We start from the raw sequence: 14,106 nt of genomic DNA, 5'->3' as shown, positions 1-14,106 counted from the left end.
ATGTTGTAGTTCTGATCAATTAAAAAATGTCAAAAACAAGGACATTTCTCTAAGTGACCGCAAACCTTTGAACGGTAGCGTAAATATATATTTTTTTTATGTGAATCACATTTGTATTTGGCATACCCCCGACGCGTACCCCATTCTCCAGTTTGGGAATACCTGGTGTAGAGCATCTTTTGTTTCCAAAAAGTGTTCAAATTGTCAATAAAAGTTATGCCAACAGAGTGGCACTAGTCTTTAAGCCAGATATGAAGTGCTAAGAGCCTGCTGAAACTTTCACAGCCGTGACCCAGCAACGGCATGGGACCAGAGATAATCGGCTGCTTTTCAGGGCCTTTTAGGGTGTTGAACAGCTCAATAAAAACCTGTTTCATTAGCTCCGATTGACCCTTTTTGATATAATTTGATCCCACATGCCTTATAACAGCCCTCTAGTATGTATAAGCTGGAAGTAGAAACCTAAGTGTTGTTGTCCATTAGTTTACATCAATTAAGGGAGGGGTGGTAGGGTTAGGGGAAATTAATAAATATGTGGGAGTTTGGAAATGATGCAGACAACTCATTGATAGAACGCATAATCTATCTGCAATATTAAAGCTGACATATGGAAACTGCTTACCTGGGCGCTCCCTGTATGGTGAACATTTTGTCAGAGTGTTGCTCTCCCAGCTTGGTCATCACTTCATACAGCTGCTTACAGAGCTACAACAGCCAGAAGAGAGAGATAGAGGAAAGAGAGAGACAAATGTTGATGTGATAAAAGTGTTAAAGGTAGAACATCCAACTCCTTTCTTTACATGTTAGCATGGGCCTCGCACGTATCGCAATACCATATCAATATCATTTATATGAGGGGGGCCAGTTACCAATAGTGAAATACTACTTTTGTCATAGTGCATCAATTCCGCCATGTTGCCTCGTTCCTTCCCTGTCCCATTCAGTTCAATCATAAACAACAGCCAGCAAAAGAAAGTCTGTAACCACTAAATATCAGCATGAAGTAGTCACTGTTATTTATTATTTTTATGAACTTTTATTTATTCAGCTTAGGCCAATTGAGACCAAGGTCTCATTCCCAGTAGTGCCCCGGGTACAAACATTTTCTCAGAAACAGGGGAGAGTTTTTGTAACAAATAAACCACTACAATCAATCAAAACAACAGCCATCCTCAATCAATTCATTCAACACCAGAGTCCTAAACCGCCCTAGCGGCACCAGGCAATCAACATGCAAGGAATTTTGTAGGTTATTCCAAAAATGGGGGGCACAAAAACTAAAGGAGGATTTACCTAAATTTGTCGAAACCAGAGGGACCTCAAGAGTTAACCAATTCTGCGAGTGGGTTCGGTAGCTCATTCTTTTATATATTAGCAATTAAGTTAGGAAAGTTGGAAGCTTGTGTATTAGAGCTTTGTAAACTAAAAGGGAATAATGAAGTGATCTATGGGACTTTAATGAGGATCAGCCAACCTTTTGATACAGGATGAAGTGATAAAGCGAAGGGCGCCATGGTAGACGGCATCCAAAGGTTTAAGAGTAGTGGCTGCTGCAATCTGGTAAATGGTGTCACCATAGTCACGAACTGTCAGGAAAGTTGACTCTACCATCTGCTTCCTGCTACTTAGGGAGAGGCAAGATATTTTTCTAAAAAAGAAGCTTTGCTTTTCAAGTAGCTCATCCATGTTCTTTAAACATGAAATCTTTGCTTTTTAACTAGCTCATCCATGTTCTTTTCAATCCAGATGGCCAGATATTTATAGGTGGAAACCCAATCAATGGGAGAACCATCCAATGAATAAATATGTCATTCATCTGAAACATATTTGCGAGAACTAGAGAACAATGTATATTTAGTCTTGCCGCATTAAGTACAACTGTTAAACCAACCAAGGCAACAAAGTCACAAAGACTGGTTAACATTTGGGGCAATTGCAGACATAACAGTGTCATCTGCGTACAGATGAATATTACAAGTTTCAACAGATAGACCAATATTATTTATATAAATAGTAAAGAGAACAGGTCCCAGTACCGACCCCTGCGGTACACCTTTTGTACTATCCAGGAAACTAGACTTGACACCATCAGAAATCACGCACTGAGTCCCATCTGACAGATCATTCTCAAACCACTTGCACAAAGTCTGATCCAGGCCTATTTCAGTCATCCTTTGAATGAAAGTGTGATGGTCAACAGTGTCAAAGGACTTGGAATGGTCTATAAATAAGGCAGCACAATGCTGTTACATGCTGACTCGATGGCCAAGTTGTGTACGTGAACGTTACAAAATAAATGAACAAATACATGTTATTCAATCATTTCATCCAACCTGCTTGTGCGGGTCAACATCTAAGAATTTTTATAATGAAGAAAGTTTTTTTTTAAATGTTTTTGTGTTGTGCGGGGCTCATTTGCAAAAGAGACTTTAGTCTCAATATGACATCCCTGTTGAAATAAAGGTTAAAAAAATCCCATCTCCTTATTGGTTTTCACAAAGATACAGCCACACGTGGTTGCTTGAAAGACAAACAAGATACTAATTTGAAACTACAAACTAAAAACTAACTAGGTTTTCCTTTTTATCTGTGGATTAATCGTCTGAGTAAAGAAATACAAGATTTTTGTATGAGCCAAGTCAAAATTCTACAAGAAAACAGCTAAGGGGACAATACATGATCAGGTAAAATAACAACCCAATGTTCATCCCTCAGGACAAACTGCTAGCAACAGCTATCTAGCTTTTAATGTCCATTCATGTTTTATGTGCATTTCCACCTGTCCCCAAATTAATATAGTTGGTTCATAGTTGGTTTTGGTATTTTAACCTGCATGTCAGGATCTCGTCTGGTCGGGATTGACAAAATCAACACCCTGATCTTGGGAGCTTTTATAAATATTTGTAGGTATTTTCTGACTTTATTGAACAGAGACGGAGGATGACAGTGGGGAAAGATAGAGAGAGGTTGTGTCAAAGGGCAGTGTTCCGGATTCAAACATATGTCGACACCGTAGGCTGCGGCACAGACCGCTCAACCACCTTAGGCCACCTGCCCACTCCCTTCTGACACAAACCCTCTTCCAACTTTCCTGTCTCTCTCTCACTGTCGCCATTCAATAAGATGAAAAATGTTGGACTACACCACTCTACAATTGTTTTTCTTCTACATTTCTAGAGACATCATACAGTGACTAAGTCTCTGATCTCGCGGATCCGTGTAGCTAAACATATGTATTAAAAATGAAGGCTGTGGGCCATATCCCATCCCACGCCGACACAGTATGTGTTCTTGCAGCAGCGGCTAAACCACCCCAGACTACATCTCTTCAGAAATCTTGACCCCAGTGACCACTCCTATAATACAGTATAAGCAACCGGTGACTCGGACTCATTTTTTATCTTTATTTAACGAGGCAAGTCAGTTAAGAACAAATTCTTATTTCTTATTTCAATGATGGCCTAGGAAAAGTGGGTTAACTGCCTATTCAGGGTCAGAACGACAGATTTGTACCTTGTCAGCTTGCAACCTTCCGGTTACTAGTCCAACGCTCTAACCACTAGGCTACCCTGCCACTCCATACTCAGAATCGGCAAATGCTACGTCCTTCCAACAGTACACCTGTGCATCTTTTACATCCCAGTGCACAACAACATGGAAAATATGAAATATCTAAAGTCAGTATCAAAAACATGGATTTCATCTTGAGATACAATTATCTTTAAAATTAATCTCTTGTGGACAGACGCATGCCAAATCACATTTTATTTGTCACATGCACTGAACACAAAAAGTTACAGTGAAATGCTTACTTAAAAGTCCTTAACCAACAATGCAGTTAAGAAAAATAAGAGTTAAGAAAATATTTACAAAATAAAATTAAAACTATAATGAGGCTATATACAGTGGTACCGGTACCGAGTCAATGTGAAGGGGTACAGGTAAGTCAAGGTAATTATGGTAATATGTACATGTAGGTAGGGGTAAAGTGACTATGCACAGACAATAAACAGCCAGTAGCAGCAGAGGTCAATGCAAATAGTCCGGGTAGACATTTTATCAACTGTTCAGCAGTCTTATGGCTTGGAGCCTTTTGGACCTAGACTTGCGCTCCGGTACCGCTTGCCATGCGATAGCAGAGAGTCTATGACTGTGGTGGCAGGAGTCTTTGACAATTTTCAGGGCCTTTCTCTGCCTTGGCGTTCTTGGGCACAGGGACTATGGTGGTCTGCTTAAAACATGTAGGTATTACAGACTTACTCTGGGACAGGCTGAAAATATCAGTGAGTACACTTGCCAGTTGGTCAGCGCATGCTCTGAGTACATGTCCTGGTAATCCGTCTGGCCCTGCGGCCTTGTGAATGTTGATCTGTCTACAGATTGTGTTCGTTCCATGTTAATTAATTCTGTGTTCCCGGTTCAAAATGACCGCCCCATTATAGCTGATTATAAATACATAATAATACATATATTATCACCTAATGTTGTGTTAGATCTTTTTTATTCTTACCTTTAATTAACTAGGCAAGTCAGTTAAGAACAAATTCTTATTTTCAATGACAGCCTAGGAACAGTGGGTTAACTGCCTGTTCAGGGGTAGAATGACAGAATTGTACCTTGTCAGCTCAGGGATTTGAACTTGCAACCTTCCGGTTACTAATCCAACGCTCTAACCACTAGGCTACCCTGCCACTACATACTCAGAATCGGCAAATGCTACGTCCTTCCAACAGTACACCTGTGCATCTTTTACATCCAAGTGCACAACAACATGGAAAATATGAAATATCTAAAGTCAGTATCAAAAACATGGATTTCATCTTGAGATACAATTATCTTTAAAATTAATCTCTTGTGGACAGACGCATGCCAAATCACATTTTATTTGTCACATGCACTGAACACAAAAAGTTACAGTGAAATGCTTACTTAAAAGTCCTTAACCAACAATGCAGTTAAGAAAAATAAGAGTTAAGAAAATATTTACAAAATTAAATGAAAACTATAATGAGGCTATATACAGGGGTACCGGTACCGAGTCAATGTGAAGGGGTACAGATATTTTTTATTCTTACCTTTATTTAACCAGGCAAGTCAGTTAAGAACAAATTCTTATTTTCAATGACGGCCTAGGAACAGTGGGTTAACTGCCTGTTCAGGGGTAGAATGACAGAATTGTACCTTGTCAGCTCAGGGATTTGAATTTGCAACCTTCCAGTTACTAGTCCAACACTCTAACCACTAGGCTACCCTGTATGCCTCATTGACCTGAGCTCATTCAACTCATTTTTGGGTTTTAAAAAATGCATAATGTATGGATTATTTTGACTATAACAAATACTTAGATGAAACATATTGTGCTATTTATCACAGACTACTTTGTGTCAAAGTTTAACAAGAACTCTCTCTTCCTCACCAGTGTCATGATCAAAGATATGATCAAGAGCCTGACATACAGTATATCGTTTGGTCATTGTGCTGCCACATAATGAATTGTGAGCAAGGCCTCAAAAAAGCTTTATATACCAAAGCTGCGAGAAAAGTTCTATATATTCTTGAAACAATGTTGCGATTGTTTGTGAGAATGCCAACAGGTGTGGTTCTCGTGGGGGAAAGATTCTATTGTGGAAAGGTTCCCTTGGGGGTTGCCATGGAAGCCAAGAAGGGGAGTGAGGTGTAAGTGTGTGTGTTCAAACACATATGCATGTGGGGGTCTGGGAGAGGAAGTCCATCTAATGAATGGGCATGTGACTGAACACAATTTTGTACACAGTAATTGTAGTCACACCCACTCATTTCTAATGACCGGTCATTTTTTACCGGGAACACCACAGATGTACAAAAGTTCAATAAAACACCAAAAAGTATTCTGTGTGTTCAGATGCCCTGTGTGGACAAAGTCATGGAACCTTATGACAATCAGATTAAATTAACTACATTTGTCAAAGAGAACTTGTCAAATCGGTCCAATTCGACCGGAACACAGCAGGAGTGTTATTAAAGGTCTTACTCACATCGGCTATGGAAAGCATGATCACACAGTCATCTGGAACAGCTGGTGCTCTCATGCATGCTTCAATGTTGCTTGCCTCAAAGCGCAAATAGAAGTAATTTAGCTCGTCTGTTAGGCTCGCGTCACTGGGCAGCTCACGGCTTGGCTTCTCTTTGTAGTCCGTAATATTTTGCAAGCCCTGCCACATCCGACGAGCACCAGAGCTGGTGTAGTAGGTTTCAATCTTAGTCCTGTATTGACGCTTTGCCTGTTTGATGGTTCGTCCTGAGGGCATAGCGGGATTTCTTATAAGCATCTGGGTAAGTGTCCCGCTCCTTGAAAGCGGCAGCTCTACCCTTTAGCTCAGTGCAGCTGTTGCCTTTAATCCATGGCTTCTGGTTGTTATATGTATGTACAGTCACTATGGGGATTATGTCATCAATGCACTTATTAATGAAACCAGTGACTGATGTGGTATACTCCTCAATGCCATTGGATGAATCCCAGAACATATTTCATACTGTGCTAGCAAAACAGTCCTGTAGCTTAGCATCTCCGTCATCTGACCACTTCCGCATTGAGTGAGTCGCTAGTACTTCCTTCTTTAGTTTTTTTGTTGTAAGCAGGAATCTGGAGGATAGAATTATGGTCGGATTTGCTAAATGGAGGGGGAGGGAGAGCTTTTTACTCGTCTCTGTGTCTGGATTAAAGGTGATCTAGAGTTTTTTTCTTCTGGTTGCACATGTTACATGCTGGTAGAAATTAGGTAAAATGTATTAAAGTTTTCCTGCATTAAAGTCCCCGGCCAATAGAAGCACCACCTCTGGATGAGCATTTTCCAGTTTGCTTATAGCCTTATACAGTTCGTTGAGTGCGGTCTTAGTGCCAGCATCGGTTTGTGGTGGTAAATAGACAGCTCCTAAAATTCAGATGAAAACTCTTGGTAAATTGTGTGGTCTACAGCTTATCATGTGATACTCTACCTCAAGCGGGCAAAACCTCAAGACTTCTTTAATATTAGATTTTGCGCACCAGCTGTTATTGACAAATAGACACAGACCCCCACCCCTCGTCTTACCGGAGGTAGCTGTTCTGTCTTGCCAATGTATGGAAGACTCAGCCAACTGTATACTCTATTATCCATGTCGTCGTTCAGCCACGACTCTGTGAAACATAAGAAATTACAGTTTTTAATGTCCCATTGGTAGGATAATCTCGAATGGAGCTCATCCAGTTTATGCTCCAATGATTGCATGTTGGCCATAGGATGGATGGTAGAGGCGGGTTACTAACATTCCAACGAATTCTCACGAGGCAGCTGGATCTGCGTCTCATGTATCAGCTTCTCCTCTTCATGTTAATGATGGGGATTTGGGCCTGGTCTGGGAGCAGAAGTAAATCCTTCACGTCCAACTTGTTAAAGAAAAAGCTTTGTCCAGTTCGAAGAGAGTTATCGCTGTTCTGATATCCAGGAGCTCTTATCGTTCATAATAGACGGTGGCAGAAATATTATGTACAAAATAAGTTACAAACAACACGAAAAAACACAAAATAGCACAATTGGTTAGGAGTCTGTAAAACGGCAGCCATCCCCTTCGGCACCATTCTCAATCAAAGGCCTAACATTATTGGTAGTAGGATCTGTCGACAGACTGTGGGATGACACGACTAATGAGGAACTTCGTTCCAGTACGCACATTTTTATTCACTGATCATTTGGACAAATCACGATTTCGCAGGTGCTTGCTGGGTGACCGAGAGTACTCAAAAATAAAGGATCAATTAAATAAATACAAATAAATCAGGGTTGTGGTCAATTCCAATTGAAGGTAGTCAATTCAGGAAGTGATTTAAATGGAAAATTCACAAATGGAAAAACTTTTGAAATAAATAACTTCTACTTTTCAGTTTATTCAGATGCCATAAAAAAATTATATTGAATTGTAATTTCAGTTCTCTTCCTGAATTAACTGCCTTTCAATTGAATTGACCCCACCCTCAGCGGGTCAGTGCGAACCAAATGCATTCTTACAAGGCGACACTCTCTTAACTACACATTTACTGGATTGGTTGAACGGTGCAGAACGATTAGAAAGAAAAAGGCCATCAGAAGCGTTTATTTTACATCTGCAACTTTAGGTTAAATTGACTCAAACTCTGAAGTAAATGAAAAATGAATTAATGAGGCACAATTTATACTTTCCCTGCAGAGGGCAGTCTAGAACCAGAAGCTAAAATGGATGTCTGTCACCGCAAATGTTGAACTTCGAGATAAAAATGTCAGGACACACACACACACACACACGATGTGGATGGGTAGTGAGGATAGGAATTGCAAGAGGCTATAGTTTAGGGAATAGGGTACCATTTGGGACACAACAGAACTCATATTATATTTCCATTGCCTACAAAGAATAACGCTAAAAACATCAGCTCAAATGAGTAGTGTAAGATTAATACTTTGACACACCTTAGTAACATAATGACCTTTATATTCACCAGTAATACTGCTGACAGCCAATACAAAACGATAGGCCTAATATGTGGCAGTTACTGTAGTCCTTTCCCTAGACCTCAGTAAGACAATTACAATCTTACATAACAGTGCTGTCCCTGCTAGTTGGAAATGCAGTACCTTTGAACACAGGATAATAAGGTTTAAGTGGGTAAGTGTGAGCGAATCATGTGCTGGCCTAAAGTTATTTCAGGAAGTCAATTAAAAACATCATCATTGATGAGTATTTTCCTCAGTGCACTTCATTAATTAATGGAGTTGAAATAGCATTGAGCCAAACACAGATTGAGTCTGTAATACCTTCATGTTTCAAGCAGACCACCATAGTCCCTGTGTCCAAGAACACAAAGGCAACCTAACTAAATGACTACAGACCCGTAGCACTCACGTCCGTAGTCATGAAGTGCTTTGAAAGGCTGGTGATGGCTCACATCAACACCATTATCCCAGAAACCCTAGACCCACTCCAATTTGCATACTGCCCAAACAGATCCACAGATGATGCAATCTCTATTGCACTCCACACATCCCTTTCCCACCTGGACAAAAGGAACATTTATGTGAGAATGCTATTCATTGACTACAGCTCAGCATTCAACACCATAGTACCCTATGGTACTAAGCTAAGGATCCTGGGACTAAACACCTCCCTCTGCAACTGGATCCTGGACTTCCTGATGGGCCACCCCCAAGTGGTGAGGGTAGGTAGCAACACATCTGCCATGCTGATCCTCAACACTGGAGCTCCAACCTATCCCTCAATGTAACCAAGACTAAGGAGATGATTGTGGACTAAAGGAAAAGGAGGACCAAGCATGCCCCCATTCTCATCGACAGGGCTGTAGTGGAGCAGGTTGAGAACTTCAAGTTCCTTGGTGTCCACATCAACAACAAACTAGAATGGTCCAAACACACCAAGACAGTCGTGAAGAGGGCACGACAAAGCCTTATCCCCCACAGGAAACTAAAAAGATTTGTCATGGGTCCTGAGATCCTCAAACGGTTCTACAGCAGCAACATCCAGAGCACTGGTTGCATCACTGCCTGGTACAGCAATTGCTCGGCCGCAAGGCACTACAGAGGGTAGTGCATACGGCCCAGAACATCACTGGGGCTAAGCTGCCTGCCATCCAGGACCTCTACACCAGGCGGTGTCAGAGGAAGGCCCTGAAAATCGTCAAAGACACCAGCCACCCCAGTCATGGACTGTTCTCTCTACTACCGCATGGCAAGCGGTACTGGAGTGCCAAGTCTAGGACAAAAAGGCTTCTCAGTTTTTACCCCCAAGCCATAAGACTCCTGAACAGGTAATCAAATGGTTACCCGGAGTATTTGCATTGTGTGCCCCCTCCCAACCCCTCTTTTACGCTGCTGCTACTCTCTGTTTCTCATATATGCAGTCACTTTAATTATACATTCATGTACATACTACCTCAATTGGGCCGACCAACCAGTGCTCCCGCACATTGGCTAACCGGGCTATCTGCATTGTGTTCCGCCACCCACCACCTGCCAACCCCTCTTTTACGCTACTGTTACTCTCTGTTCATCATATATGCATAGTTACTTTAACCATATCTACATGAACATACTACCTCAAATCAGCCTGACTATCCCGTGTCTGTATGTAGCCTCGCTACTTTTATAGCCTCGCTACTGTTATTTTTCACTGTCTTTTTGCTGTTGTTTTATTTCTTTACTTACCTATTGTTCACCTAATACCTTTTTTCACTATTGGTTAGAGCTTGTAAGTAAGCATTTCACTGTAAGGTCTACACCTGCTGTATTCGGCGCACGTGACAAATAGACTTTGATTTGATTTGATACCCCTGAACCAGTATTCCTCAGAGGACACAGGGTTGTAAATTCAGTCCAACACAGTACTGGCATGTTTCTTTCAGGTTAACGGAAATGGCGTTAGCAGTTTCTGTCACTCCTGTCTTGCCTTAGTAACATGTTCACATTGGTATTCTGAAGCTCTATGACTATGTTCAGAATTCAATATTTCAATGGCAAACCAGAGACAAAGAGAGCTGAGTTCTGGTTCACAGGCTTGCCTTACCTCTGATATTTCCCACACACAAACAAATTATGATTGACTAGCATTTCTGAAGGAAAGAGGAAGGCCTAAATTATAATGTTTCACTCTTGATCACTGACAGGAAGAGAGGTGTTATTACAGAAACTGCAGGAGCAAATTTGAAGCTATAATGCTAGGTTTTCAGCCCATATTTGAAGTGAAAGGATTTTAATGTTCTAATTACAAGTGTTAAGTGCAGCAAAATCTTAATATAAACCCTTTATTTCTAGGTAAATAATTCTACATTTGACAAAAATGTATTCTGCTCAAGGAGACACATGTAAACGTCTTGTGTATTGACGTTTTCAATTCCACATTAAGTCATTACCATCGTGAGCTGTAATTTTCATGCTCCATGAATCAGCAATTTGTCCATTTCCATTTGAATAAATTGTTGAATTAGTAATTTGGTGTATGTCTTAGTGAATGGTGGAAAGATATCAGAACATTTAAAAAGTAGGCTATATGATCAAGGCTATGATGTAAGCCCACGATTAGGCTATAGAAGTAAAGAGCGGTGATGATTGTTTTGGAAAACAAGAATTACAGTTACTTCCTCATCTTCACTGTCTGGTGCTTGAGGTTGGTCAAGCGGTTAGGGCTGCCTCACTGAGAATGTATGCAATCTCCTGCCTGCGTGGGATCGAATCCCGGCCCCACCGGTCTAACCACTCGGTTACCTGGGGCGACAGGTAGTGGTTAGAGTGTTGGGCTAGTAACCTGGGTCAAAACAGGTTGCTGGGTCAAATCCTTGAGCTGACGAGGTAAAAATGTGTTGTTCTGCCCCTGAACACTGTTCCCCAGTAGGTTGTCATTGTAAATACAAATTTGTTCCTAACTGACTTGCCTAGTTAAATAAAGGTTACACACACTATGTTCCCTCTGTCTCCCAGCTCTCTTCTGTATAAAATTAACTTCAAAAAAATTGTGGGAAGAAAAGTATGTGAACCCTTTAGAAATACCTGGATTTCTGCATAAATTGGTCATAACATCTTATCTGATCTTCATCTGAGTCACAACAATAGACAAACACAGTCTGCTAAAACTAATAACACACACATAATTATAATTTTTCATCTATTTATTGATCACACCATGTAAACATTCACAGTGCAGGTTGGAAAAAGTATGTAGACCCATGGTTTTAATAACAGGTTGACCCTCCTTTGGCAGCAAAAACCTCAAACAAAAGTTTTCCGTAGTTGCGGATCAGACCTGCACAACGGTCAGGAGGAATTTTGGACCATTCCTCTTTACAAAACTGTTTCAGTTCCACAATATTCATGGGATGTCTAGTGTGAACCGCTCTCAAGGTCATGCCACAGCATCTCAATCGGGTTGAGGTCAGGACTGACTGTGCCACTCCAGAAGGCGTATTTTCTTCTCTTCAAGCCATTCTGTTGTTGATTTACATCTGTCAAATAGGTTGTTGTCCTATTGCCTCACCTAACTTCTGTTGAGCTTCAATTGGCGGACAGATAGCCTTACATTCTCCTGCAAAATCTTGATAAACTTGGGAATTCATTTTTCTGTCGATGATAGCAAGCTGTCCAGGCCTTGAGGCAGCAAAGCAGCCCCAAACCATGATGCTCCCTCCACCATAGTTTACAGTTGGAATGAGGTTTTGATGTTGGTGTGCTGTGCCTTTTTTTCTCCACACATAGTGTTGTGTGTTCCTTCCAAACAACACAACTTTAGTTTCATCTGTCCACAGAATCTTTTGCGAACATCAGACATGCAGCAATGTTTTTTTTGGACAGCAGTGGCTTCTTCCATGGTGTCCTCCCATGAACAACATTCTTGTTTAGTGTTTTATGTATCGTAGACTCTTCAACAGAGATGTTAGCATCTTCCAGAGATTTCTGTAAGTCTTTAGCTGACACTCTAGGATTCTTCTTAAACCTCATTGAGCATTCTGCACTGTGTGCTCTTGCGGTCATCTTTGCAGGACGGCCACTCCTAGGGAGAGTAGCAACAGTGCTGAACTTTCTCCATTTATAGACAATTTGTCTTATCGTGGACGGATGAACATCAAGGCCTTTAGAGATACTTTTGTAACCTTTTCCAGCTTTATGCAAGTCAACAATTCTTCATCTTAGGTCTTCTGAGATTTCTTTTGTTCGAGGCATGGTTCACATCAGGCAATGCTTCTTGTGAATAGCTAAATCAAATTTTGTGAGTGTTTTTTTATACGGCAAGGCAGCTCTAACCAACATCTCCAATCTCGTCTCATTGATTGGACTCCAGGTTAGCTGACTCCAATTAGCTATTGAACAGGTCATTAGCCTAGGGGTACACGTACTTTTCCCAACCTACACTGTGAACGTTTTATTGATGTATTCAATATAGACAAGAAAAATGCAACAATTTGTGTGTTATTAGTTTAAGCACACTGTGTTAAGTCTATTGTTGTGGCTTAGATGAAGATCAGATCACATTTTATGTCAAATGTATGCAGAAATCCAGGTAATACCAAAGGGTTCATATACTTTTTCTTGCCGCTGTATATACGTTTGGATACGCTAAGCATACTGTAGATGTACATTCAGAAACACCCATGGTAAACCTCATGGTACATCATAACCCTGTATGGTACTTTATCCCTTGTGTTGATGCAATGTCAGAAGAAAGAGACTCAAACTTCGAAAGCACCACCCACAGCATAAAGCAAATCGCCTTGAGAATTTCTATTTTTGTTACTCACCACAGAGATTTCCCGGTGGAATTTGGCCTCCAGGTTCGTCACGTTCTTGAATGTGTTCACGTAAAAACCAACTCGGCTAGAAGGGGGGGGAAACACATATGTTACCATGGTGATGTTTTGTCACCAACAAACATCTTCATTAAAGCCCTAAAAGAGCTCTTAAATGGACAGCTTCAGCTGTAAGGCGAATGCTGTTAGAATGAAGAATTCCATACATTCGAATGAACAGTTACCATAACGATATACTTTTCAAAAAAATAAAACCATATCAAACTGGTAGTCAGAGATACAAAACGCTGTTTAACTACAGTCCCATATAGATGGTTATTGCCTTCTAGGGAGTTTCCTGGCCACTGTGCTCTTTGGGATTTGAGGCTGGGTTTCTGTAAAGCACTTTGTGGCAACTGCTGATGTAAAAATGGCTTTAATAAATACATTTGATTGATTGATACATTGTTTAACAACTACTTTGCAAAATGTTAGATATGTATTTTAAATTGCGATCTGTTGCTGCTATTTATGTGAACTCCTAGCACATCTTCCTGCTGAACATATAAGCAACAAGTGCCAATTTCAGAAAAAGGTCAACCAAAGTGTACAGCAAACATTGTGTTGACCTTGTGAGGATCCTCTCTCCGCAATGCCCTCTAGCACTACTCAACTCTTGTCATTTTGCAATGAAGCAGGCAGGAGACCTGTGGTCATTCATTCACACACAAGCACAAACACATACAGGGGTTGAATTGATTCTGACACATATCCTGAACACATATACTGTAGCTCAGCAGTTGAAGCAGATGTTTTAACAAAAGGAT

At 40.7% G+C, this 14,106-nt stretch overlaps 1 protein-coding gene across 10 annotated transcripts in view; it reads right to left on the bottom strand.

Annotated features, from left to right (window-relative positions):
* The window catches only part of amph (amphiphysin), a 134,088-nt gene that overhangs the window by 43,551 nt on the left and 76,431 nt on the right, over window positions 1-14,106 (bottom strand). For all 10 annotated transcript variants that reach the window (XM_024434995.1, XM_024434998.1, XM_024434999.1 and 7 more), the window contains exons 8-9: window positions 13,292-13,367; window positions 623-705 (exon numbers count right to left, since the gene is read on the bottom strand). In XM_024434995.1, the coding sequence (XP_024290763.1) occupies window positions 623-705; window positions 13,292-13,367 (159 nt within the window). The remainder of the gene's footprint in view (window positions 1-622; window positions 706-13,291; window positions 13,368-14,106) is intronic.

Source organism: Oncorhynchus tshawytscha, linkage group LG10, assembly GCF_018296145.1.
Source record: "Oncorhynchus tshawytscha isolate Ot180627B linkage group LG10, Otsh_v2.0, whole genome shotgun sequence".
In the NCBI taxonomy this organism is placed as follows: Eukaryota; Metazoa; Chordata; class Actinopteri; order Salmoniformes; family Salmonidae; genus Oncorhynchus; species Oncorhynchus tshawytscha.
Note: the sequence above shows the minus strand (reverse complement) of the source record. Positions and strands in the feature narration are given on the sequence as shown.